General features: G+C 45.3%; 1 protein-coding gene across 4 annotated transcripts in view; it reads left to right on the top strand.

Moving 5' to 3' along the window:
- The window catches only part of GLI3 (GLI family zinc finger 3), a 266,600-nt gene that overhangs the window by 127,920 nt on the left and 112,121 nt on the right, over positions 1 to 26,559 (top strand). For all 4 annotated transcript variants that reach the window (XM_073239077.1, XM_017677942.3, XM_073239078.1 and 1 more), the window contains one exon: positions 23,351 to 23,456. In XM_073239077.1, coding sequence (XP_073095178.1) covers positions 23,351 to 23,456 — 106 coding nt within the window. The remainder of the gene's footprint in view (positions 1 to 23,350; positions 23,457 to 26,559) is intronic.

Genomic DNA, 26,559 nt, shown 5'->3' with positions numbered 1-26,559 from the left:
AAAGTCTCATAACTTTAAACATTTCCCTGAATCCACCCATCTTTAAACATTTGGAAGTCAGGAATTTGGACCTCAGCACTGTGTGCTTATTAAATGATGGTTTTGTAATCTCACACAGAATCGCGGGGGTAGCTCATTAATTCAGTACCTGTTTGGAAATGCCTACTATATGCTAGATTCCCTACTGGGCTTATGGATTCAAGGGTTAGTAAGACACTTCTTCTGCTGTGTCTTTCTAGCCATGGTAGGAAGGGCAAGGGGAAAGTACTAGAATTGATGTGTGAGTAAGTGGCTGTGTCAGGGCATTCTTCATAGAGCAGGGGGTATTTGGTTGAGTATAGAAGGATGTTGGGTACAAAGTATCTATCTCTAGGTAAGTTTTATGTGATAGATTATTGCCTTTTATAACGTCAGTCTTTGATTTGGATGTAATATAGACTGTCCAAGAAGTTCAAGATTGGACTGGACAGAATGTTAACTTGTGGCCTATCAGCTAGCATTTTACTACATAAACATAATGCTTTTTATCCTCTTCAAGGTAAAAAACATTATCATGCACATGGCACACTGGGTCCTCACATATGTTATAGCGAACAATACAGGATGAAAAGGAGTACGGTACATACTAACAAGGTAGTCAGCTGCTCACCGGAACACATCATCCTAGAGCCAATCTGTCCATTGTCATGGGCAGCAGCATCATTTCTACTGCCTTTTCTTATGTTAGCTTTGCCTTTGTTTATGTTTAATGGTAGTATCACAGCAATTTGTGCTTTTATTTCTGCTTTTTACTTTTTGTGAATCTTCCTGTGTGTCATTTATCTCTGAAGAGGTAGATTCAGGGTCTCAACCTGGCTCCTGCTTAATCTTGGCCTCTTTGTGGCTGGATGTCCTGAGTTGAAACATATCCCCTTTACTGAGATGTTAAAAGGCCCTGGTAGGGTAGTGTGGGTGGAGCACCTAGCATGGTGCTTGGCTGAAGTGTGACAGCTGAAGAGATGGAGTCAGAGAGAGGGTCTCCTGCTATCTGGGGTCATGTGGAGTGGAGCTTCTGTCAGAATGGATCAAAGCCACAGGTTTTGGTTCTAGCCTTGCGGCCCTTCCAGTGGGATACATTTGATCTTTGTGCTCATTTCACTGGCTAAGTGGGAGGTTAGATGAGAAGTTCAGCTCTTTGTGGCACTGTGTGGTTTCAGAGTTTGGTCCACACAGCTTTGGTTCTCTTCCCTCAAAAGGTTATGGGTCTAATACCGTAAGCAGGGCCTGGAGTTCATGGCAGTTCTAGTGGATAGAGTACAGCAGAAGCGACGCAATGTACCTTCAGAAGGTGGGTTATAAAAGGGTCACAGCCTCAGGGTGGGCACTATCTTGCTCTTTCTTGGAACATTCACTCTGGGGGGAGGCAGCGGCCTGTCAGGGGGTCGCCTGTGGAGACCCGCATGGAGGACCCGAGCTTGCCGGCAGCGCCATCTGTGAGCTGGGAAGCAAGTCCTCCCCAGCCAGGCCCTGAGATGACCGTGGCCCAGGTGGACAGCCTGACTACAACCTCATGAGAGATTCTGAGCTGAAGCACTGGCTAATGGCCCCCATATTGCCCACTCACAGGAATTGTTAGATGATGTGCACTGTCTCAGGCTGGTAACTCTCGGGTGATTTGCTGTGCAGCAGTGGATAATGGATGCAGGGTCTAATTTGCAGAATGGTGTTTGAAGTCTTTTGATTCTGGAAGTTGATGTATGTTGTAATATGCCTCATTTAAGCATCCCTGCCCTGGTGGGGTTGGTCCCTGAGACAGCATCCCCACGTACATATTTCCAGACAGATTTGAGGACTAAACTTTCAAAAGACTGCGTTCAGTTTCTGGGCAAGCCAGAGGAGGGGTGCTCTATACCTGCAGCTCAGATCCCCATTTCCAAACCTTCAGTAAGTTACTTCCTAACCTGAAATATTTAGAATCATAGACAAACTAGTCCTAGACATAGGAAGGGCATCCGGGGTTCCCTGCCGCAGTTAGGCAGGCTGACTTTCCTGTTGCGGCCCTGAAGGGACCCCCAGCTGCCACAGCTGCTCAGTGGCTGGGCTCGTGGTTCCCTTCTCACTCTCACCATGGTTATTTAGTTATGAGTGACAAAAACTGATTCCTGTTTTTGCAACAACAGGAATGGCTAGGTTGACATCAGGAGCTTAAAACTGAAAATCCGGAGAAGCAGGTGGCCTCAGCGGCCAGGATTGGCAGGACAGGCTCTAAACAGGGATGGCCTCTTGGGGGAAGGAGCTCCAGCCTTGTCTCCTCCTCCGCCCTCACCCAAGACTCAGTTTCCCAGAAAAACCCTCTGCTGTCCTGGCCGGGTGCTCTGACTGTCTCAGTTGGTGTCCCGGCCAGTGAGGCTTATGGCTTTTTGATTTACCTTCCTACAAAGCCTAAACACAATGGAGAAACAGTACTTCCCCAGAGGAAATTGGAGTTCTTTGGAAAGAGGAAAGCCAAAGAATGACCAAGGCTCCGCATATGCTTTTCTCATTTCAGGTTTCTGAGGATTTTTATATTCTCTGTTTCTTGTAAGTATTCACCACACTCCTGCCCAACAGGAGAAGAGAATACAGACTGCTCTCCAAAATTTGCTGATGTACTGTGGTCTTTTGTAAACAATATTGTGACATTTCCTGGGGCTCCCATAGTGAGGTACCACACACTGGGGGGCTTACAATAACGGAGAGGTTCTGGGGCCTTGATGTCTGAAATCAGGGTGCTGGCAGGGCCACACTTCCTCTGAAACTCGAGTGACGGTCCTTGCTTGTGTCTCCAAGCTTCCAGTCACCCAGGGTGCACCCTGGCCCTGGCAGCATCAGTCCAACCCCTGCCTCTGTCTTCCCACGGCCTTCTTCCTGCGTGTCTGTATCCTAATCTCCTCCTCTTAGGAGGACACTAATATTGAATTAGGATCAACCCAATGATCTCATCTAACCTGATGATTTCCACAAAAATCCTGTTTCCACATAAGATCACATTCCATGCGTGAGAACTTCAACATATCCTTTTTGGGGGACACAGTTCAACCCACAATACTGGGTGACTTCTGCAACATACTTGGGGGATGTGCCATGTGTTTCCCTAGTCATGAAGGGCCTCTATTTGTGCATTGGCTGCACTGGACGTCCCCCAAAGCATTGCTTTTAGCCTCATGAGAAAATATTTGGGGGTCTGCTGGTTTTGATTGACTTGGCATTGCCATCTAGCCACTTGCTCTTAGAAAGCTGCCTGTGTAGTTTTGACAGAATAGCCTGTGAGGATGACTTTAACATGCAAATGAACGAGAAGTTCTTCATTACAAAGACATGTTGATGTCTATTATACGGGAAGAAAGCAGGTTCACACTAAAGTGGGTATCATGTCCATGGAACAGAAGTACTTTGGAATGAACAGGCTTTTCATAGAAGCTTTTAGAATGTCAGACTCTATTCTGAAAGTACATTTTGTTTTAAATTTTTAGGTATTACTTCTTTATTATAGAAGGATGTGAAGTTACAGAGGAAAACAAACCTAGTAAATAACAAATATTGTTACTACTAATATAAAGATTGGTCAGTTATGCTCTGTTTTATATATTGATTGACTGAGTGATTGATTGGTTTGGGGGACTGATTTTCTGCCATAAATAGAACATGAGAGACGGCACTGAATTCAAAGGCAGTAATCATTCAAGGGTAGTGTCATGGTGTGTGTGATATCTTGGCTTGCATCTGAATTTCTTGCCCCTAATTTTTGGCTCTCAGCTCATCAATCATGAAGTTACTGTTACCACAGAAACTGGTTTCTCTAAAAATGGCGTTTTCCAGGGGGTCCCTATGTGGGTGATGTGGAAGCTGGTGAAAGCTGAGTTCTTCTGGGGAGACCTTCCCTGGTGCCCCTGATGTTACCACCCTCTCTGGGAGTGTAAGTGGGCTCCAGTCCCTGGAGAGAGGGCTGTCAGGCATTTTCCAAGGTCTCCTACTGGAAGAGTCTCAGGAGCGGAGATGTCACCCCTTCTGTCCACCCAGTCACAGTTTCCCAGCCTCAAAACATGTGACAAGACTGAGTAGGAATTTGGCAGCGACATTTGCAGTCCATCCTCTCTGGAGCCACGTGGGGTGAAGTGAGTCCTGTGCTGTCCTGTCCTGGTCACAGTGTCAGTTTTGGTTTCTCTCTTGGGGTGACTGAGCAATCGGACCCATTAGTGAATTTGGGGCATTTTAATTTTTGAGTAAAAAGCACTGTTAAAAAACAGGCATTATGATAGTTCCAAATGACAGAAGGGAAGATACCCTGAACTGATGGAGCATTTTTCAGTTTCCAGAACACTTTCATATACATTATCTCATTCTGATGTGGATTCCTGAAATGACCTATGGGTGGGATGAGTGGGTTTTATACCTGAGAAAATGGATGTTCAGACAAATGGGATAATCTGTACAAGGGGATGTCCTCAGAACCTTTTGCTGCAAGTTGCGTCTGTACACCAGGAAGCCAGAATGGATCACCTCCCTGATTCTGTAGATGAGGAAATTGAAACCTAGAAATCTCAAGGTGGAGGGCTCCAAAGGTCTTAATCAGTAAGTGGCTGAAATGGGGCTAAAACTTGAGCTTCTTTTTCCATTAGTATGGGTCTCTCTTTAGTACATTGCACAGGGACAGAAAGATGGAGTGTGGGGGGAGGGGAATGAACTTTTCTGCTTAAGAATTTGGATTGGCTAAATGTGTGCATGTATATCTGCCTTCACCCCGACTTTCTGAGGGGATGGGCATTCACCATACTTCTCTGTGTATAGTACCAGGATGCCATGCAAAACAGGTAAGCCCTAGAGTCTTAAAGTTCAGGGTTTAGATCTTACTCTTCCACTAAGGAGTTGTGTGACTGTGGGCTTATTGCTTAACTTCTCTGAGCATGACTCTCTTTATCTTGAAGAGAAGGTAATATCATGTGCTTCCTGGGGTTGTGGGAATTGAATAAGGCAAATAAAATCCTCACAAATGAGCTAGGCACACAGCACTTAATACTTGATTTTCCTTCTGTTGCATGTTTAGTATAGAATGTATACTCTGTTCTGTAGGGTTCCACCGGGGGTATGCTGGAAAGACATGGCAGGAGCAGAACTTGAGACCCTTTGTTCAAGGTTGTCATGTAAAGGAAGTTCAGGTCACAAAGATAAGTTCTGTGCAGTCAAGTCATTACTCACTTCAGGATGGAAAAAATGACATGATAATTTTAAAAAGTTATCTTTTGTTCTTTCAAATCTGCCTGGAGGCAGAATGCTGGCAGAGAGACTTTACCAATCAATAAATAGATGATTAATAGAGCCTCCCAAATCTTGCCAAATAATGTCTAAGGGGAGATCTGGCTATGGCGTGGCCATGGAAGCCCAGGGTGGGTGGACCCCACACTGCTGGTGGTGGAGAGAAAGTAGAGCTACTGATGCCCGGGGAGGGGTGTGCTCTGGGTACAGCTGTGTGTGTGTGGCACCTGCCTCTCCCTGAAGCAGGGCCCTCCTGGTACACCCAGGCCCAGGCAACGGCCTGTGGGGCTGATGTTGGGGTCTGCTGCCTGCTGCTCTGTGTCTCACGTCTTCTACTCCATGCTTGCCATCTTCCAGGGGGAGTGACTGTCTCCAACAGGGTGGCTGTGACAGATGCTGTGGGAATTCTGAGTTTGGGATAATGAGCTGTCATATGTCATTTCACTTAAACACAATAATACAAATATTTTGATCAAACATTTTCTCCAGCTGTTGAGCAAAGCAATAAAAGCAGCAGGGAGTGCCAGTGAATTCTCTGCTTCTGAAACGCTCTACCCTCTAAAAGCTGGTGTCTGTTAACTCTTTCTGTCCCTGTCTGTCCGCCTTCCAGCTCCTCTTCCTGGTCCCTCTGATTTCCCAACAGCACGTCCAGGGCCATAAATAAAGAGACCCAATTCAGGGCCGTGAAGGGGATGAAATTGACCACAGCTTTTATTAAACGCCCCTTCTGCTAGCCTCAGAGAAGCTGCAGCTGCTGCCACCTCGTAAAACCTGTGTGTCCTGGCTGCCTGGAGGACCCCCACCTGCCGCGACCCCTCTCCCTGGGCCCTGAGCCTAAGGACTCCATGCTCACATCCAACTTTCAGGCGACCATCTTTTGGGGGCCCCTGGTACTTGATTCTTCTTCCTGGGTGAAGTCTGGTTTCCTGGTGGGTTTCCATTGTAGGTTTCTCTTTCTCATCTCTTCCTCTGCTGGTGGACAGTTTCTAGGGTGAAAGGAGGTGACGTTGTGGGTCAGGGATCTGAAGGGCCCCCGAGCACCAGCTCCTGGCTGATTTCAGCAGTTCTGTTTGCAGGTGGAAAGCAAGCAAAGAGTGTGACCATTCTGAATACATCTTTCAAGCTGAAACTCCTAAAAGCAGTAGTCTGCACCCCACTTTTTGTTTAAACTATGGCCTCAATTTTAAAAGAGCTACCACTGACTTAGCAATGCCCCAGGTTTCTCATGTAAACTGAGGGTGGGAACAGATGGGGTCCTTTATACTTTCAAGCCAGCCCCTTCCTAATCCTTTTTGGGAAATGAATGAGATTAACCTGCTTCCTGTTCTGGGATCACTGCGCCCCTCTCCCTTGTCTCCATGCCCTCCACTTAAAGTGGGCTCAGATGCCTCGCATTGCTGGACACGGGCCCCCTGCTGGCCCCTGGAGCTTCCCTAGCTGCTGGCTGCTCTCTTGCCCTCATTTGTTTCTCTGAAGCCACATCTCAGGCATGGGGGGAGCTTCTCAACGTCTCCACCTCGTTCCTCCTCCATCACCCACTGCAGTGCAGCCCCTGCCCCCGAGGTGGGCCCTGGCTGCCCCAGTGGCCCCTGTGCATTCTGTTTGAAGCTGCCTCCTTTCTTTGGCTCCTCGACACCCCTCACTGCTGGTTCTCCTGGTCTCGGATGTTTCCTCCCACAGCTTTGCTTTGTCCTCATCCCTTAACCGTTGGCCTCCCCTGCAGGAATCCTGCTGCCTTTCTGTACCCTCCCCTGGCCAATTTTATTCACTGTGATGGTATCAACTGCCTGTCATTGTGACTCCCATCTCCAGACCCCAAACTGCCTCTCTCCAGACAACTACCTGGAGCCTGGTTGCCCAGTCCCCACTAACCCCACCCATTCCGGACCGCTGCTCCCCACCTGGGCCTGCCTGCCTCTCCTCTGGGCTCCCCCTCACCCACAGGGCCACTGCCGAGAGGGCCTCGAGGCATCAGCCCTGCTCTCCTCCCTTCTCTCCTCACCCCCAACCCCTTTTTCCCTTCTCCTCCTCTCCTCCACCCATCCATTGCCATCCCCCCCTGCCCTGCCTGGCTTCAGGGCCTTTATATCTCACTCCCCACCTGTTTCATCCAGCTCTAACCCGTTCTCCCCTTACCAAGGTAGTACAGTTGACCTTTGAATAACATGGTGGGGGTGGGGGGTTGAATTGCACAGATACACTCATATGTGGATTTTTTTCAAAAAAGTATATTGGAACATTTTTTGGAGAAGTGCAGCAGTTTGAAAAAACTTGCAGATGAACTGTGTAAACTAGAAATATCAAACAAAATTTAGGAAAAAGTTATATCACGAATGCATAAAACATGTGTAGATACTAACCTATTTTGTTATTTCCTTCCATAAATTAACAGTAGACTATTAACAGTTCAGTTTCAGCGGAGTCAGAACTTACACACAAATTTTTGGCTGTGCAGGGGTACATGCCACCAACCACCACATTGTTCAAGGGTCACCAGTACTTTCACCGTGCATCTGATCATTTCAACCTTGTGTGCCCAAGCCTCCTGGCAAGCCTCGTTGGCAGGGCAAGCGAGGCCCTCTGTGGGCTGGCGGCATTGTCTTCCATGCACTCCAGAGCAGTGGTTCTCAAAGGGGGTCCTGCAAACCAGTAGCATCACCTGGGATCTTGTTAGAAGTGCTAATCCCTGCCCCTCTCCTGAGCCTACTGACTCAGAAATTCTGAGGGTGGGTCTGGCAGTTTGCATTTTAGTAAGCTCTTCAGGTGACTTGAGGCAAGCTGAAGTTTGAGGCTGCTGGTCTAAAGCAGGCCTGGGCCCTCACGGGGTGGCAAACACACCTTGGGGCCTGGGGCCATCTCTCTGCAGTGCTCTGCAGGTTTTCTCCCATGCTGCCACTCACCTTTCCTAACAAGGCTTTTCCTCAAGCAGAGAAGGATTCTTCTCTCCCCACCCACTCCCCAGGCCCACTGCTTACTTGAATGCTATAAAGATTTACCTGGTGACAGGCAGGGGCTCTCCATCCACAAGTGGTTCCCAGCATAGGCCTTGGTCCACCCAGCTGGAGGCTGGACTCTGAGCTGGTGTCCTCTGTGGTGGCTTTGTGACACCTGGTCCCCATACTTCTCTTGGGCAGGACAGCCTGTTAGGCTCTCCTTGACCTCAGGACCTGCTCGGAGCCTGGCTCTCAGCTGGTTAGGTTTGTACTGGGAATCGATTTTTACTTATTCATGTGTTTACCAACCAGTTACTGAAGCCTGAGGTGGTGGGACTGAAGCAGCCCAGGAAGTAATTCCTGGTTCTAAATATCCTATCTGAAATGTGGAGATCCAGGGTGGTTGAAGAGGTGGGAACAAATTGCTTATCAACAAAGCGATAATTTGAAAGGCTGTCTGTATATGTGAAGTGGTGATACCCGAGGAACCGCAGCGTGACTCCTTCCAAGAACTAAGTTCTAGCCCCCAGATGCCTCTTGGACAGGGTGTCTCTCCCTCATCTCCTGTGCTCCTCTCTCCTTCTTTCCTGTTTTTCTTAAGGCAGAACTGAAGGAAATTTTTGCTGTTATTTTCTGCAGTGAAAAAGGGTGTTAGTTAGGTCTTTGGGTCTTAATCCTGAATTTATTTGGGAATGTGGCCCTTTAATGAATTTTCTGTTCCCTTGAAGACCACTGGCTTTGGGTAGGAAAACAGACTATCTTTTTGGGGTGCGAAGATTTGTCTTAAAGCTCTAAAGCATGAGCATTCCCTTACTCTTCAGATTCTGCATTATTGTGCGTGTGTTTCTTTTGTAGATTTATTACATTAGCACTTAATTACCCTTCATGACAGTATTAAATTTCATGAGTGATTTATAGTTTTAATAGAGACTTGTATGATTTATTGCAGTTGGCATTTTAGGTTTACCAACTTCTTAAAAGCCTAGAGTACTAGAATTGCTTACTCTGACCCTGTCCAGCATGGCCACAACATGGGTGAAACCCTAAATTCAAGTGTAATAGGGACGCTGGCACCGCCCAGACCACTTTTGTTTGATGTTACTGTCTCCTGTTGTAGTATATGTGTATGTGCGAGGTGGTAGTGGTGGCGGGTATATGCGTGTTTTAAAGAAAAAAGAGAGTAGGTTCCTTCTGTTTTAAACTATGAGCCCAAATGATTTCCTTTGCCTTGGATAGACAGGAGTGACAGACAGGAGTTTCTGAGATGTGGTGGCATGGGGGAATCTGGTGACAGGCAGGGGCTCTCCATCCACAAGTGGTTCCCAGCATAGGCCTTGGTCCACCCAGCTGGAGGCTGGAGCAGTCAGGGCTTGCCTGCTGTCCCACAGTGGCTTCAGGCTTCAGCACGCAGCTGACCCACTCCACTGTGTGGCCTGTTACAGCTGCTGAAGGAGCACCAACTCTACCTGGCTCATGGTTGGGAAACCCCCAGGTTTCCCAGTATGCCTGGGTCTTCGCTGGGAAAGCCTCGACTCCTGCTCCAGAACCGGAATCCTGAGAGCATACCACAGGCTCCACCCTCCAGTCCTGATCCCTGTCCCAAACTTTCTGTCCCCACTTCCACATGCTGCCCTGGCCCACGTGTTTTTCCCAGCCCCTACTTTGCAGCTGTCGCTAAAATTATTTCAATGAGCTGTTGCTTGTTATTTTAAACTGGGGGTAGCTGCTCACTTTGGTGTTTTCCCAGATGACTTTATCGACTTGCACTTCTAGAAAAAGGTGTGCCTTCCCTGCCTGCCTACTGCAGAGGGCCCTGTGGGTAATCCTCCAAGGCCCTCAGCCTCCAGGCAGATAATCTCTTCGGGGTTATCTGTTAATTACCAGTGAATGTGTGAAGTATTTGTGAAAAGGCTTTTGAAGTGAGTTCCACGCGCCTCTGCCGGGGCTTGAGCGCCAGGCCCCATTTCCAAGCAGAGGTTTCTCAGCCCAGCTTGGTTCCCCTCAAGTGCTAGTATTCTCTTGCTAAATTGTTTGCCTTTCTAATGAAGTGAACTGTTTGTTTGACTCTGCGGCGGAAGGTATTTAACCAGGGACTAAAGTAAACGTTGGAGACATTCAAATAAGCCATGCATATCTGCTTTGTGGAGGGAAGGAAAACAGTCTGGCCCCTCTGCCCTCGGGAAGAGTCGTTAAGGAACTGTGGAAATGATAAACGGAGCGGGCTGGGGATATCACTGGCCAGGCTAGGGCCTTTGTGCTAGCCCTGGCGGCCCGGCAATTCCGCCGCCCGGCCACAGGGGAGGAGAGAGCCATTCAAGTCTTGCAGTTAGTAATTGTGATTTATTTATGTGTAGAGGGACTTCTGCTTCATTCAGTCTTGATTAAAACCAGCCAATTAGCCCTTAGGACTTTGTTAGCAATGGGGAAGGCAAACAGGAGAGTGTCATAGTGGGGTCCAGCCTGTGGCCTCCCTGTCCAGGGGTGCTGAGGACGTGCCGCCTAGTGAGCTGGGTCCTGGGTCTCTGGGAGAAGTGTCAGAGGTTCTGGGTGACTGGACCAGGAAGGCCCACCCTGTTCCTACCCAGGACCTCCTGTGAAGGTGAATAGTATTGGGTTGAATGGATGACTACACCTTTTTAGCTGTATATGGAAGTGTAGCTGTACTCTGGACTGGCTATGTAATTTGTGGGGTCCTGTGCAAAAAGAAAATGAGGGGTCCTTTCTCAAGAACTGTTAAAATTTGCTGGGCAACAGCAGACCCTGAAAGCAACTGTGGGGCCTCTGAGGGCAGCCGGGGTCACATGCCCATGAAGCTGGCCTTGCTGTAATTTTGGGGGCTATGCAGTCCGGTTCGTCTGCTCCAGTAGCAAAACTTTCTGGGTTCCCACCTAAGCGACTTTAACTCCTGTCTTCTCTGATTCTTGTTTCCTCATTTGTGAAATAAGAAGAGTAGTAATGCCTGCTTCATTGAGTTGCTGTGTAGTATAAATAAAAAAAAATATGAAAGGTGTTTAGGGTAATCTTTAGCACCCTGTGAGTGCTTAATAAATGATTGCTATGTATTAGTTGAATGTATCTGTGGCTGTAATTTTTTCCCCTGCTCTAATGATCGAGCTGACAGCAGTGTCTGGCTAATCTGGAACTCAGGGGACAGAGTTGGGTCTTGGCCATAAAACTTACTGAGAAGCAAAGGTATGGAGAACCCTTCAAGTGCTCATGACCACTGCAGGCTTCAGTCCAAAGGAGGAACATAAGCTGAGCAGCCGAACTAGGTACAGAACTGAAGATACCCATTTGAAGATGTTGACTGTCACTGTTAACTTGTATGTCAGTATTGAAGGAGAAGCACTCAGAATTATCCATCATGCCATAAATGTGAATACTTTAGAATGGATGAACCACCTTCACCAGCATCACTTGGCTCCTCAAACAACTTTGTGGAGTAAATAGGATTGGGTCTTATTGGCCTTATTTTATGGGTAAAAAAAATCTATGTTATGATTGTAGTCATTGCTGTCTTTTGCTTCTGTAAGATATCTATAAAATCCGGTTTCTGTAAAACATCTATAAAATATGGTTTCAGACAGAAAGCATTTTCAGCTGTGTGTCTGATGGAAAGACAGTCGCGGTCAGAAGGGTATATACCCCATAGGTGTCATCCTAAAAGGCTGTGACATGCATTATTTAATGTGCTCAGTGTTTGATCTTCTCTTGATTGTGGAGAAGAGAAACTGAATAGGAAAGGTGGCTTTCCTAAGACTTCATACTGAGAGGGTGACAGATTTTGTGCAAACACATATTGACTCCAAGATGACCAGTAGTAGGTCACCATCAGTTTCATCTACTGCATTTATTAAACCAATGCTTTGTTTTAAATACATTGGAGTTCTCATATTATCACTCTGAACCTTTGTAAAGACTTGCCAAACAGCAAAGTGTGAGAAGCAGCTTTGCTCTGTCAAAGTATCTAGACTCTCTGTCTGTTAAGTGGAAACTCACTGAGAAAGTTCAGGATGGGGAGCGGTGTATAAGGGTGTGTCCACTACTACCAGAGGAGAAACATGTCCATGTTTTGAGGCTGTAGGTGGACCTGGTGTACCAGGTATGGGCATGGACTATAGAAGTAGATCATGTTCTCTGTTCTCAGGGGCCCATGGGAGCAAACAGACATCATTGATTTAGACACCAACCAAGTATAGTTTGTAAAGACTGGGTCCCATGCAGCTGATTAAGAAACCAAGGTCACTTTGGGGAGGAAGAGGATTGGACCCACATGGAGGTCACATTGAAAGCACGTAGAGCCTGGGGCTTTTAGACAATGTGGGAAGCTGCCAGGCCTCGGGAAGACCCAGCCTGTTAGGTTACCCTCTGAGGCAGTGGATCTGTCAGGGATTCTTGCAGAGAGGTTGGAGGTGAGATAGAAGCAGTGGGGGCACTGGGCAGCAGAGCTCGGGCCTCAGGGAAATGCAGGCAGTCCACAAAGCCCCTGCTCAGAGAGCAGACTTGAGACCATTTACCTCTCTAGGATGAAGTGCCCAGCTGAACAGACCAGCTTTATTGACACCCCTAAGTCTATCATTTTCCCAGTCCTGAAGCTGAATCTGGGAATCTGAATTCCTCTTGATGTTTCTGAGTGGCTTGTCTGGACTCCAGGAAACCCGCAGAGGGAGAAGGAAAGAGTGGCCTCTGCCCTCTATGGGCATGGCTGGGTGTTGCAGCAAAAGTCTGGGGGCACTGGGCAAGGTGCCTCCTGCTATAGCATTGTGTAGACATCCATGAGAGCAGGTGCTCTAAGGGGCAGATGAGAGATATCTGAAATGTATTTAGCTTTCCAAAAGGAATTTTAAGCTCAGAATCAATAAGAAGCCCTATGAGATAGCAACAAAGGGAAAGGTAGCCAACTAGAGAAGAAGTCACAAGTGTAAACTTTGGGGAGTGGAGCTTGCGCCGTCTCTGAACCTACGTGCAGGCAGCTGTGGGGCTTTTTATCTGCATACCCGGGAATGTGCATGGGCAGCAGCTGGATGAACGCTGGGCTGGAGAGGGCATTCCCTCTGTGTGCATGCAGCCTAGGGGCTGTGCACGGACACCGGGGTGTGGAGTCACGTGACCTTGATTGCCAGGGGGCTGACAGGTGAACAGCCAGGTGGCCCTCACATTCCAGTAAGGGTGGAGAGAGCGTTCAGGTGTGGTACTATGATACCCTTAAAAACAGGTTTTGTTTCTTTTCATTTGAATTTATCCTTTCCAGTTCCATGCTATCAGTGTCATAATTTGGTGAACTCAGCTCTGGTAATGGACCAGAGGAAGTCTCAGGCACTGAGTTTCCAAACTTTGGACATCTCAGTCACTAATGAGGGGGATGCCATTGGTGCAAATGCCATTTCTGGCTGTTAAAACATCAGTCTTGAGCAGAAAGATATTTCCCTCAAATGATGCCATTTGATAGGTGCTAATATAGCCAAAGTCTTGGAGGGTGTGTGTAACATATGTGCCTAGCAGCTAATGCAGTATTCCAGAGAAAGGAGAAATATAAGAAAAATGGGGAATATTTTGGTACCTGTATTCTCATGAGCCAAGAAATGTGAAGATATTTTTGACCCTAGCCCTGGGGGTTCTCCCCCTCCTCTCTGATTTCCTTGTGCATCCTCACAAGGGAATCATTTCATGCGCTTTATTATTTTACAATCATGGTGAAAGGAGCGTTTAAAATAAACTCTTTGCTTAAAAGCCTTGTGTGCTCCTGCTCCACGATGCCACATAGACAGTAAGAATTCTGAGTTTACAGGACAGGAAAGTGGAGCCTTTCAATGCCCCCAGTGTGCAATAAATGTGCTGGAATTTCAATGGATTCCAAAGGCATAACAATAATAGCATTAAAAACAAGCAGGGCCTTTGATGTTATTGACAAAAAAAGGAGTGGGGAGAGTGAGGGCAAGGGGACCCCTGTCATTTCTGTCATGAGCTCTTAAACTTCTGACCTCCAGCCTTTTGTGTCAAGGAGCTTTCTCCATATGGGTGTTAGCCTGCTCAAGTATCTTGAATTCACTGGGGCGTCAACATTTCCTTGATGGGAAAAGACATTCAGCGTCTTGAAAAGGCCCAGCGTGGGGAGGTTAGTGCTGAGCGCCCAGCATTGTCTGCTCTTGGGAGTGGGTGGTGACTTCTCAGGCCCACATGAAGTGACTTGCCGCCTGGCAGGAAGCAGGCAGCATGGCAGGGCTACAAGATCTCGGAGCCACGATTTGGCTCAGGGTATGCAGGCCTCTGCGCAGGGTCCTGGTCTTGCTCTGATCATGGGTGACACCTGGAACTCTGAACAGGGGAGGACTCTGGAGAGAAGGCGGGCCGAGCCTTGGGTGCCCGGCTTTGCCTGTGGCTGGAGGCCCACTAGGTAGCTGGAAGAGCCCTGCAGTGCCTGGGTGAGAGGTGGGCCTGGAGCACGGCTGCCGTGGCTTGGCCTTGGCTTCCTTTCTAGTCTTACCTCCCTCCTTCACCTTTCCTAGAGAAACATTGAGTTCCTACAAGGAGAAGTGACCTCTTCAGCTCTCGTGCCCCAGATAGTCTGGGAGGAAAGTAGGCAGTTCTGATCTGACAGTGTGCGCAGCAGGGATGTGTCACCACGTTGCCTGGCACGATAGTGGAACACAGCGGGCACTTGTCTTTTTCTGTGCATTTACCCACCACAGCTGATGGACATGGGTGAAGGAGAGCACGTGAAGAGGAATGCAAGGGCCCTTGGACAGCGTGGAGTGTGGTGGGAGAGGAGACGGCAAGGGTGTGGGGTAGGTGCAGATGGGGTCCACAGGCTGCCTGTGGGGGCCCGCGTAAGGGGATCAATGGACAGGGAAGAAGGAGCATATGCTTCCTCTGGGTCTGCAGGGAGGCTTGGCTGAGGGGCTGGCATTTATGTGAGTCTGGAGACAGATTAGAACTTGGAAAGAGGGCTTTCCAACTGAGGGGACAGTGTAGGCCTAGCAGTGACCGGCTGCCCTGGGTCACTGCCTTTCGGGTGGGGAGGTGTCCTGGGTTTAGCTTGGTGCTGGGGGCCTTCACTCCACTGGTAAGGAGGTCAGTCTGGACTGGGAAGGCTGTCCTGGGCCTCTGCAGATTTTGGGAGCAAAGAGGGACATGGTACCGTCTAGATTTTGGGGAATGTAAGTCTGGAGAATATAGTTTAGATAAAAGGTGATAAAAAAGCCTGAACTCTGACAGTATCATGGAAGAAGGAGCATGTCTTAGAGCACTGGTTTGGGAGTGAGCAAGACACTGGCTCCGCCCGCCCTCCTGCATTTCCTTGGACCAGGCTTTTAACCAGTTTGCTTGTTGGGAAGAATGGACATCTCCATTGTACCAGCTCCCCGGCATCCTACGAAGAAATGAAAGAGGTAGTGTGTCTAAAAGGCTTTAGTACAGCGTCTGACATGTATTATTCAGACTTCTACTTATACCTGTGATTGTTTTATTATTATTAATTAATGTGAATGGACAAACCTTGGAAGATCTTTAGTTATTGATTGACAGGAGCTAGAAATAGAGTGGATGGTGAAAGATTAATGGGGGCCAATACCCTACTCTTCAACAGCTTCTCCTCTGATTTTGAATGGAATGTATCTGTGTCTCATTCATTCCTTATTGGCTACAGAGATGCCAACCAGCACACTCTTAAGGTATTGCAGTTTGCCAGAGCCTTCAAACTGTTGCTCAGGGTCGAATGGATTGTGGGGCTCTCTTCGATTGGGAGCACCCTTCTCTGCTGTGGGACTCTGAAGACACTGGGGACCTCATCTGATGCTCTGAACTCAGCCCTGTCTGAGAGTTGGTGCCTGGAATCTTGCCCCCTAGCAGGGACCAAGGTTGGAATGCCACCTCCGGTGCAGCCTGGCAGTGCACTCCTGATTTAGAATAAGCATGACTTGGGTCATGAGGCCTCAGGTTTATGCAACTTTGGGTAGGTCATTCTGAGAGGATAGTGGGATTTCCCCTTCTTGATTATCAGGATTGTTGTGATAATAGAAGTGAAGGGAAACAGGACTTATGGGATTATAGAAAGGGTCCCATGAGGAAGTGTTTTAAAAAATGTAAAGGATTGTAATCTTTGTTTGCACACTGTACTACCTGGTTCTGCTCATTTTGAAACACTGAAAAAATCTTCAGAAGCTCTTTTTTTTAGAAGATTTATTTTGGATAGGTTACAACTTTAGACCTCACCTTTGCTGATTAATTATTGGTTTACTAATTAAACCAGGGGACCTGTAAGTCCATTGTGTCTCCAAGGCTTCCTTTCTGCAGTGAGATCTGAGACAACCAGATGCTTGTCCTGGAAACAGTTCATCCTTGGTGTCATTTCATCAGCACTAAGAATTATACTGTATATTTTTGGAACCATGAATTTGGTTTTTGAATTGTGCTGTCCAAAAAAAAAAAAGTCATTGATAAAAGAATTTGTTACTGATAACCAATTTCCATCTTTTAATTTCCAAGTTTACTTATTGTCACTGAAAGTACACTATCCGCATATTTCAAAGTAAATAGATTCGTCACTTTTAAATGTAATGATTCCTCATATATTTTTACCTGATGTCTCTCGGAGAGTTCTTCAGGTTAGGTATAATGGCTGTAAACCTTTTCTTATTTCTCTTTGCTGCCTTTTCCTCTATTATTTTTTCTCTCTTATTCTGATAGAAAAAGAAACAACAAAAATGTCATGGATGCATATGTAGGAAATCATAGGCAAGACACATTCCTGGTACTGGATGGAAGGATTTCATTGTTTGGCCAGTAGGTAGATGTGGTCTGTTTCCACCATTGGGAATCCAGTAGATGTGATTTTAGCTGAGAAATATGCAAAGACTTGCTGATAAAAGAACTTAGACAACAGAAAGGGGAGAGGATCAATTGTTTGTTCACCACCCAGGACACAGTTGAAGCAGTAAAGGCAGAGATTTCTTTTGTCAATTCACTTACAGAGGGCTGCTTGTCATTTTCTTGCAGAAACATGTAACTATGTTTTTCAAGGAGTATAGTGAATGGATGAATTGTGGTATGACCAGAGTGTAGTGCCAGGCAACATTTAGGTCTAAAATTAAGTTAATTTCATGTGCTTGCATGGAAGAAATGATAGAAAGGTTGCTATTTGAGGAGTGGGGAGTATCTGTGGATATTTATACAGATGGAGTCTGGAATGATGTATAGTTGCCAGAAGTAAAAAGTTAATGGCTTTTAGGATTAACATAATTTTTGTTTTTAATTAGTAGTCTGTGTAACTTCGTGTATGTTTTACTAAAAGGAAACTTAATTTTCAAATGTTAAGTAATTATTGCCATTGTTTGCTAGATTTATAGTTGATTTTATCCATTATCATTCTTATCTTAGAATTCATTTAGAATAGGTTTTACAGTATAAGTATCTGTTTTCTGAGTAATTATTGGTATGCACACTTCTATAAAGATATTTTAAGCCACACAGATTGACATATAATATATACAAATATATTATTTTATTACTCAGAAATTACATATCCATGAAGAAAAAAATGGACTGTGGTTTTTCTGAAATGTAAGAATTTCTGAAATTGACTCTCTTGTGGTACTCCAGGACAGGGCTCATCAAACTGTTTGCTGTAAAGGGCCAGACAGTAAATACGGTAGGCACTGTGGGCTGTATGTTCTCTCTCATAACTAGTCAACTCTGCCACTATAGCAGGAGAGCAGCTACAGGTAATATGTCAACAAAAGAGCACACCCAAGTTCTAATAAAACTTTATTTACAAAAACTGGTGCACCTACAGCAGTTGACAGATCTCCCTCAGAGCGTATGCTGTCCAAGTGAAGGCTCCTGTCGTGGTAGAAAGTGACAGGCATATTCCTGTCCACAGACTTATTCTGGTCCCTAGGTAGGTCTGCAAGAACATCTGAAGAAGGGCGTCAGTCTGGGCATGGCAGTCAGGCCCTGTGGAGATGTCTCGCTTATGCCGCTGAGCGCTGGGTGGGTAGAGGCTTGCAGGGGCCCATGTGAGGATGGGAGGTGCCTGAGGTGGGAAGAGGCAGAGCTGAGGCCTGGGGTGCCTGCTCACCATCTCATTAGGCTGGGGAGGGTTGTCTCTTTCTCCTGCTTGAGACCTCTTACTTGGTAGATGCTGGAGAATTATTTTGGTTTTGGCATAGTGGATGTTGTCCACTTGGGGTTTTCATGATACTTCTGCTGGCAGGCGATCGAGTGTATTTGAGGGGACCGACTGATCTTTCAGGCAGGAGTGACCCTGACACCAGGAAAAACAGTTTCTAGTTCTGGTGCAGAATTGGCTCCATAGCCAATGCACAGGCGATTTCACTGTTGAACTCAGGAGAGTGTGTGTCCTTAGCACTTTACTCTGGGAGTCCTCGGGTGCCGTTTTCTGGCACATGCAGCCCACTCAAGTATCACTTGCTGAGTTACTCCTTCAGGGCTCTAGCTGAGCCAACTTTGATCTCTCTTTTTTAATCTACAATTTTATATGTAAATTTCAACCTTAGAAGACAGTTTCCCAGAATGGCTCCAAGAGATCTTATAGCCTGAGGATATTAAAACTATTTCTTGGGAGAATGATGCAACTGATGATAAATCTCCAAGTGTCTTTCCCTGGCTACAGGTTTTACGATCAACCCAAGCTGTTGTGAAGAGACCAAAAAATCAATGCCCCTCATTCCTAATAAGACCCTTAATGTGCAACATGATGACAGCCAGCATGAAACCCAATACTGACAGCTACACCCAGCACAAATATTTTTACTATACATTTTAATTTAAACATGTGTCAAGCCAATTACATATTTATGGGGCTTAAAGAATATCCCATTCAAGCCTTGGATAATACGTACTCTTCAAATTTCGGTTTAGTAACTGAGGAATTTGGTCCAATAGTCAAACCTCTCTCAAGTATGTAATAAATCATCTTTGCAACTATAAGCATGTACAGTTGACTGCTTACCACTGCTCTGCAGACTCCCCCCCCCCCCCCCCCACCTGGTAGAATTTTAATTCTCTCAGTAAAATTGATTCCACCAGTTCTGCACATTATTCTCCCTGTCTTCCATTTAGCCCGTTAGTTTGCTGACAGTAGAGTACACAGCACTTAGCAGCTGGTTTGTGGAACCATCAGTCAGGAAATTGTATGATAAATAGGAGGCAGCCAGGTTTAGTGGCACTTCCTTCTGCTTCAGCAGTTTTCGCCTGACTTTGGAAAAGTCATCATGTGGTGTTTTGTCAAGGGCCAGAATAGGAGATGGCCGCGGCGCGGTAACTTATTACACATACGCTTGAGTTATGATGCCGTACAGCTGTGCTGCTCATGTGTAAATAATAAACCGTGAGGTGGATAATTACAGTGGATGCTGGTGACACGGGCCTGTTCCCGTCGTGGGTTTTCTTGGACAGCTTTTTGGGCCTGTGATGGAATGTGCTACTGATCTTCTACTTAGAAAGGCCAAGGCAGGATGCAAGGGGAGCACCTGACATCTGAGGATTCAGGAGCAATTTTTTTGTTTTATTCTGTTTGTTTTGTGAGAAATGTGTTAGAATCAATGTCATAAAGTGCCACATATGTTAAGCATGCTCATGCTGCTTTTTATTCTTCTATTATATCATTAAGTCGTGGCCAGACATGTCCCAGTTGGAGAAGGAGTGTTCCATTACATTTTCCCAGAAAGTGGCTTAAGAGGTGTGATTTCCACTGATAACTGACACACAGGCCGTAATTGTTCACACAGACTTCATAAGTCCGGGAGAAGTTATTTATAACTAAATCAAGGTGGAAACAAATAGAAGCAGTGAAATACTTGAACTAAAAACAGATGCTTTGCTCCAGTCAGGTCCTGTCCATTAATGTTTTGTTCTTTATTCAGTCTAATTCCAGAATGCAGGATTCATACATTTCTTAAATAAATGACATACATAAACACTTTGTGCAAACAGGTTTACAAGATGTAGCACATACTTTCAGTTGGAATTAACTTTTAAAAAAGCTCAGAAAACACTATGGACTCAACAGTGAGAAGTGAGTGCTAAAGGCCCCAGTAATTGTGTTTTATATTTTCCTCTCAAATTTTATTTCAGGGTATGGTCATTTTCTCCTTCATTCTGAGAGAAGGAGAGAGGGAGTGAAAGCAAGTGATTTAAAATCCTGTTAGAATCATTTTTTGAAAATGAAGATGGCACTGCCTTTTAAATGGCACAGCCTGCAGGTGTTGCTTGGAGATGGTTTCATGTTGCTCAGGTAGACCCTTTTGATTTTTATAGGATTAACTGGTTGGTCTTCACCCCTGTGTGCATGTGTAATCACTGTAACCCCATTACAAATGCTCATGTAAAGGATAATGGTGTTACTTCCTGGGTGTATGGGACATATTATTGACTATGGAATACATTTGCACATTTTGAGTCTTGTGGTATGAAAAAATGTACATTTGTGCCCCATCATAATTCATAGTTCATAGTTGCACATACATCATATCATAATTCATAGTTGCACATACATTGAGAACGTCAGATACAGGTAGTACCCACTTCCCACTTATCTGGTAGAGAGGATGTACTCACACACAATAGCCAAGAGCTGAGAAGTAAAGAAGTAAAAATACTATCTTCTTGCTCTGACATAGGGTCACAGTGTCCCTCGAAATGGCCATATAAAATGGTGCATGGGAAAAACCCTCAGGAGGTAGGTCGGACTTTATGAATGCTTCACAAGTAGTTTCACTAAGGTTCTTTCTTTTACTTCCAAGAGCAGGTACATGTGTTCAGCTTGAAGTCTTCTAGAGGCAAGCTTATTTGCATCAGCAGCAACTCCTATAAGGAGATGAAGAGAGAAGGGCCAGCGCCATACCTGGCGGCTGTCGCCCTCACCCCAAACCTGGGCCCTCACTCACTTGGGCCTGTTTCAAAACTGAAAATCAGGAAATAGTCACTGAGTTTGTCTCAGACTTTCAAACAAATGAAAAAGATGACTCTGTCCAATTATATGTTGTTTTAAGAAGGATGAATAATTTTCATCAAAAATGGTTAAATAAAATAGGACAGTATGGCTCTGCAGGGTGACTGAGGTCTGTGGCACACTGAGTTTGACAGTAGTGCTGGATAAATTTTCCAGTTTAGCCCACCGAATTGCAAGATTTGCACTGCAAAAGAGCTAACTCTGACATCCTTTAACATTGAGTCCTAGATGGCGCATGTAAAATATAACTGATTTTTGCCTAGGAATTTACAAAACATTCTCAGTGTGATAATTGGTCAGGTAGTCAGTGTGCCCCACTTGTTGAATTTCCTGCATGGCTGTACATCATGGTATCACAGTGACAATGATTTGGTTGGACAATACCAAGATGATTCCCTTCCTCTTTACCACTCCCTCCCCCTTTATCTTACAAGCACAAAGTACATTTTCAGTGCATTCTTCTTCCGGTCATGAAGTTTTTCTAGGCTCCAAATCTAGTAGAATCACTGCTTCGGGTCCTGCCTTTGTTGTCTCAATCCTATGTTCATTGTTTCTTGCTTTATTTTTTTCGTACGATCATCCTCTTAGATTCTCAGAGGGGAGCAACAAGACGAGGGAAGTTAGGGTTTCATAATTTTTTTTTTAAAAGTTCATGTTCATATTCTAAAAGATGCTTGTTAAAGAAACTTTGGAAGAAAGAGACATGTATGGAAAGAGTACATTATAAACCACCAGAATTCACCACACACACACACACACACACACACACACACACACACACACACAGTAGTCACCCACAGGGACTGAAGGAAATTCTCAGTGTAGGTGCAGATCAGACCTTAGTCTGTGTTCAGCACAGCCCTCCTTACCCCCTCGGGGGTCTGTAGGCTCAGAACCCATCCACAGGACCTCATTTGGAATTGTCTGTACTCCCCAACCCTGTGCATCCAGGCAAAATTTTCAGATTGTTAAAAATAGCTTGAAGCCCATCTCAGGCATGTTTGGTGCACATGCAAACTGGGAATGTTTGGGCAGTAGCAACATGATGGCTGCGTGCAGGCTGCCAGGAGTGCCTGGAGAAGGTAGAATCTGAAGACAGAATTTAATGTACTGACTGTAGCATCATGCCCACAGCTGTGGAGACACCTCCAGGTTTTGGCTTCCTTTATTTGGCTTCTTGAAACTTGGGGAAAACTTTAGTTATCAGTCACGCGTCTAAGGACAAAATCTGGTAAAATTCTCTTCAGTGAATCTATTTAGAAGAAATTCTATTTTCAGATTTGTCACACAAGTTACTACGAGTAACTGGGAGCAGAGGAGCTATTTTAAGTAAGTGGATACTCAGGAACCCAGGAGGCACCAAACACCATTCTGAGCCATAACAGGAAGGGAGGCTGGTCTGGGTCCACCGTAAGTGCTAGGGCTGCAGAGCAAGAACCCTTCAGTTCGCTCCAAACCTCCCGCTGCAGTTTGAGAGGCTCAGCTCATTTCTTCCAGCCTAGGCTGCACCTACAGCATTTCTCTGGCCAACCTATAGCTTCGCTGCTCTGGTATTGGGACTTTGGAGGCCTGACTCAGGACAAGAAGGAGCAGAGCATGCATTTATATTTCTTAAAAGTTCGTGTGTTCATACCATATATATGTGTGTATAAATGTATATGGATATATCTATACATGTCTACGTGTGTGTGTGTGGTGTGTATGGATTCTAGTAGGGGCTTTAGAAAGGACTTCTTCCCTCAAAAAGCATTGTGGGTATGGGAGAAATGTAACTAGTGTTTATGTTATGTCTTTGTCTAAAATTCACTTGACAGTGTAATTTTTAAAATAAATCAGTGTCTTGTAATCAGTTCCTTTTGGTTTGTGACTTCCGCCCCCTTCTGCCCCCGCCACCTTTCCTCCCTTATAGGAGCATACATTATCCTCGTGCTCGCCTCCCTGCCTGGGTTTCCACTGCATCCTGCAGTCATCAGCTCCACTGTCTCAGGTGCAGTTATTCACCAGGACATCCTTCTGTGGTACCCGTGTAACCTCGTGATGAACTTTAAAAAAGTTGTACAAATTCTTAAAGCAGAATCAGCGTTAAGTTGTGCAGGTAGTATAGCAGTGTTGTATCATGAACTGGAATTCTGTTCCAACTGTTCTTTCACACAGGTCGGCTTTCTTTCTTTTTCAGACCCTCCTCATCTCTTTCCTGCATTCCATCCTCCTGTACCAATCGATGCAAGACATCATGAAGGGCGTTACCATTATGATCCGTCTCCGATCCCTCCATTGCACGTGTAAGTATGGAAACTTCACCCATTAATGAAACAGAGCAGAATACCAGCATTTACTATCTCAGGATATTGTATTATCTGTACAGCTACTGGGCTTTGAAGATGGAATAGTATCTAAGATTTACTTTTAAAGTATAGCAAGGCTGTCTATTCCTGGACTCACTGAAGCAAATCCCTGTTGCTTCCTGAAGAATGCTTGTCACACTAGGTGGCTGGAAAGTATTTCCTATATATTTTGCTGATGTGTGTGCCATCAGCTGTAATAAATACTAAATTAAAAGTAGAGGCCTAATAGAAGGTCACCCAACTGAATGTGTATTTGGTGGACATTGGGTCTGCAGTTTTTCATGCAAAAATTTCTTTTATGTGGAACTCCTGTCCCAGGGATCACAGTGAATCATAATGAACTTTTGATGGTCAGTTTTCATAGCCCCCATGTGGGTACACTTGATTGATGGGAATGTCACCCAAACAAAATGGTAAATGGGATCGAGCACATGGTTTACACAGAGAAAAAAGGAAGGAATGGTGGTTGATAACATGTTATATTACAAAAGGAAGAGGAAAATTTTGTGGAAATAAATATCATCTTATTCAGTTTTGGGGTAAAAGGAACAGAGGACTTGCAAACACAAAAGATATCCGTTTGTAGTTCTGTCCAGAAAATTATCATATACTGTAATTACTGGAGCCAAGGCTGGGAGGGCCTGCCCCTTACTAATGGCCTTGATGTATGCGTTTAGTCATATCTAGTAATCACCCTTCATTTGGAGACAGTAAAGTTAGAAAAGCACACATAATATTTTGAAGAATAATGCTGGTTATTTAGATGGTAGATTGCATCTCCATGGCTATTAGTTAAGCTCTGTAATTACATATATGCCAAAGAAAAATGAAGTTGTTTTAAAACAAGTCCTCCTCTGTGAACAGAATTAATTGATATTAACAACCGTAACTACATGCCCAAGTACACATATAATATTTTACCAACACGTTTTTGGATCCATCTCCCATTATTGAATTGTAATTTCAGAGCAGATTTGCCTGGAGGTAAGTAATAAATCTGTGTTGCAGACTTCTATAAGCATTATTAAAGAAGTGGATATTTATAGAGAGTAAATACAAAAACTTGTGACTTACTGGAACACAAGTAAGTATCACAGGTTTCTAAAGTTTGCTAGAAATACACTCCAATATGGCCTTGAGGCCACTTAAAAACCCTGTACAAAGGGACGGAAATTCCAAATTCAGGCTCTAACTGCCATGTAACTCACCCCATTGTACAGAAGTTTTGCGGTGCAGATGGAACCCTGAGGATCTCCGACAGGGATCTGTGCCATGTGTGGTACAGAGCCAGCCAGGGCCAGCTCAGCCAGGGCCAGCTCAGCCTTTAGATGGCTGATTCCTCCCAGACTCCCATCTCTGTGATGTAGTAATTTAAATCAGATTTTCTATGGAATTTCAGAGTTCTTTATTCTTTCAAAAATCATCATACAGAGAAGTTTCCAAAAATGGGTTCATGTGATGGAATGAATTAGTTCCTTTGGGTTCCTTAGAGTTTGCTTTGGAGTTAAAATCCCAAGTCCTGGTTCTTTGGCAGAATGTAAGAAAGCAAGTCCTCTTTCAGGGCACACTAGGTGCGCAGGCCTTGGGGCTGCACCTACAGTATTAGATCACTAGTGATGCAAACAGCACAGAATAAAGCAGATGAAGTTTGGAGAATCTCGGGAGAGGGGGTCACATTTCAGATATGACTGCTGAGCTGGGGTTTTTACAGATTTTAGTACTTCCTGTGTTTGCAGGCAAGCTTTAGGATACATAAGCAGCAGTTGCCTAAATTGCTCTCTAGCTGCCTAAATATGTAGTTTTCAAAGATTCGCCGTGTAAGGATATAGATTTCCCAAGACTCACAAGAGGAGTCCTGGAAGGTTCTGAGAGGAAATGCCATTGCAGAGCACACAGAACGTGGTGGGCTGGGCACGTGGGTCTGTGGCCTCTGGGACTGCTCGTCCCAGCACAGTTCTGGGTGGAGTCACTGAGCTTATGTACTGGGCTCTGGGAAGTTAGGGAAGTCTCTCCTCTGTGCCTTTATAACAGGTCAGTCTCTCTGCATTGCGCTCAGTGGGCTTCCCTCCCTGCATGGTAGGCTACTGCTTAAACTCTTCAAGGCCAAAGTCAAATATCACCTTTGCTGGCTGTCCCAGAGGCTGTTCCTTTACTGTTGAGCATGTCCTCTTGCCTCGTCATTTGCTGATTAGCGGTCACTGCCCCTGCTGGTTTTGTGCGCAGTGCCCAGCACTTGGCCACCCACTTTGGAAAAGGTACTCAGTAGATGTTAAAGTTGTCCAGTCTAGGAGACAGCAGAGGTGCAGAGAGCCTGCATCCCATTCTTGCTTTAATCTCACCTGTGCTGGGAATTCTGGTGACTCACCCTTGCATATATTGGTTTCATTTTTTGGAAATGAAGTTATTTGCCTTACCCGAATCTCCAGATTGCCAGAGGACTTCCATGAGATCATGCTTCTGTGAGCACTCTTAAAAGCACAGAGCTCCGAACAAATGCCAAGGGTTCGCATTCAAGGCAGTTGGCAGCATGAAAATATATGGCCCATCTCAATCATGAATCTGTACTTTCTGAGGCACAATGAGTAGAAGCCTGTGATCATTTTAGGAGTGCAGGGCACTCTAAACACATGTGGTTTGGTTACTGAAACCTTAAAAGCACGAGTTTGCTGAGGGGTAAAGAAGTAACCTGGAAAAGCAAAATGATTTTATTTAGAACTCGAATTCTAAAACACTTGCTATATAATTGTCTTATAGAAAATGAGATCAAGTGAGCCAAGATTTTAGGATAAATATTTTTAATCATAAGACAAAATTTGGGGCTATTCTCAATATATTGTACATATAATTGTTCTTCTGATGCCAACTTTAAAGTTAAATTATCAGTCTCTTGAAAACAGGATTAGGGTGGATGATGGAAACCCAACCAATCTCTGTTTAGAAGGATGGCAGGTGCCGTGATAATTATGGTATCATGATCCTATTGAAAGAGGTTTATAAATTGCTCATCTTTTTAGATAAACCACCCTATATTAAGGCATCA

The sequence above is a fragment of the Manis javanica genome, chromosome 6, assembly GCF_040802235.1.
Source record: "Manis javanica isolate MJ-LG chromosome 6, MJ_LKY, whole genome shotgun sequence".
Lineage (NCBI taxonomy): Eukaryota > Metazoa > Chordata > Mammalia > Pholidota > Manidae > Manis > Manis javanica.
This window is presented reverse-complemented; position numbering and strand designations above follow the sequence as displayed.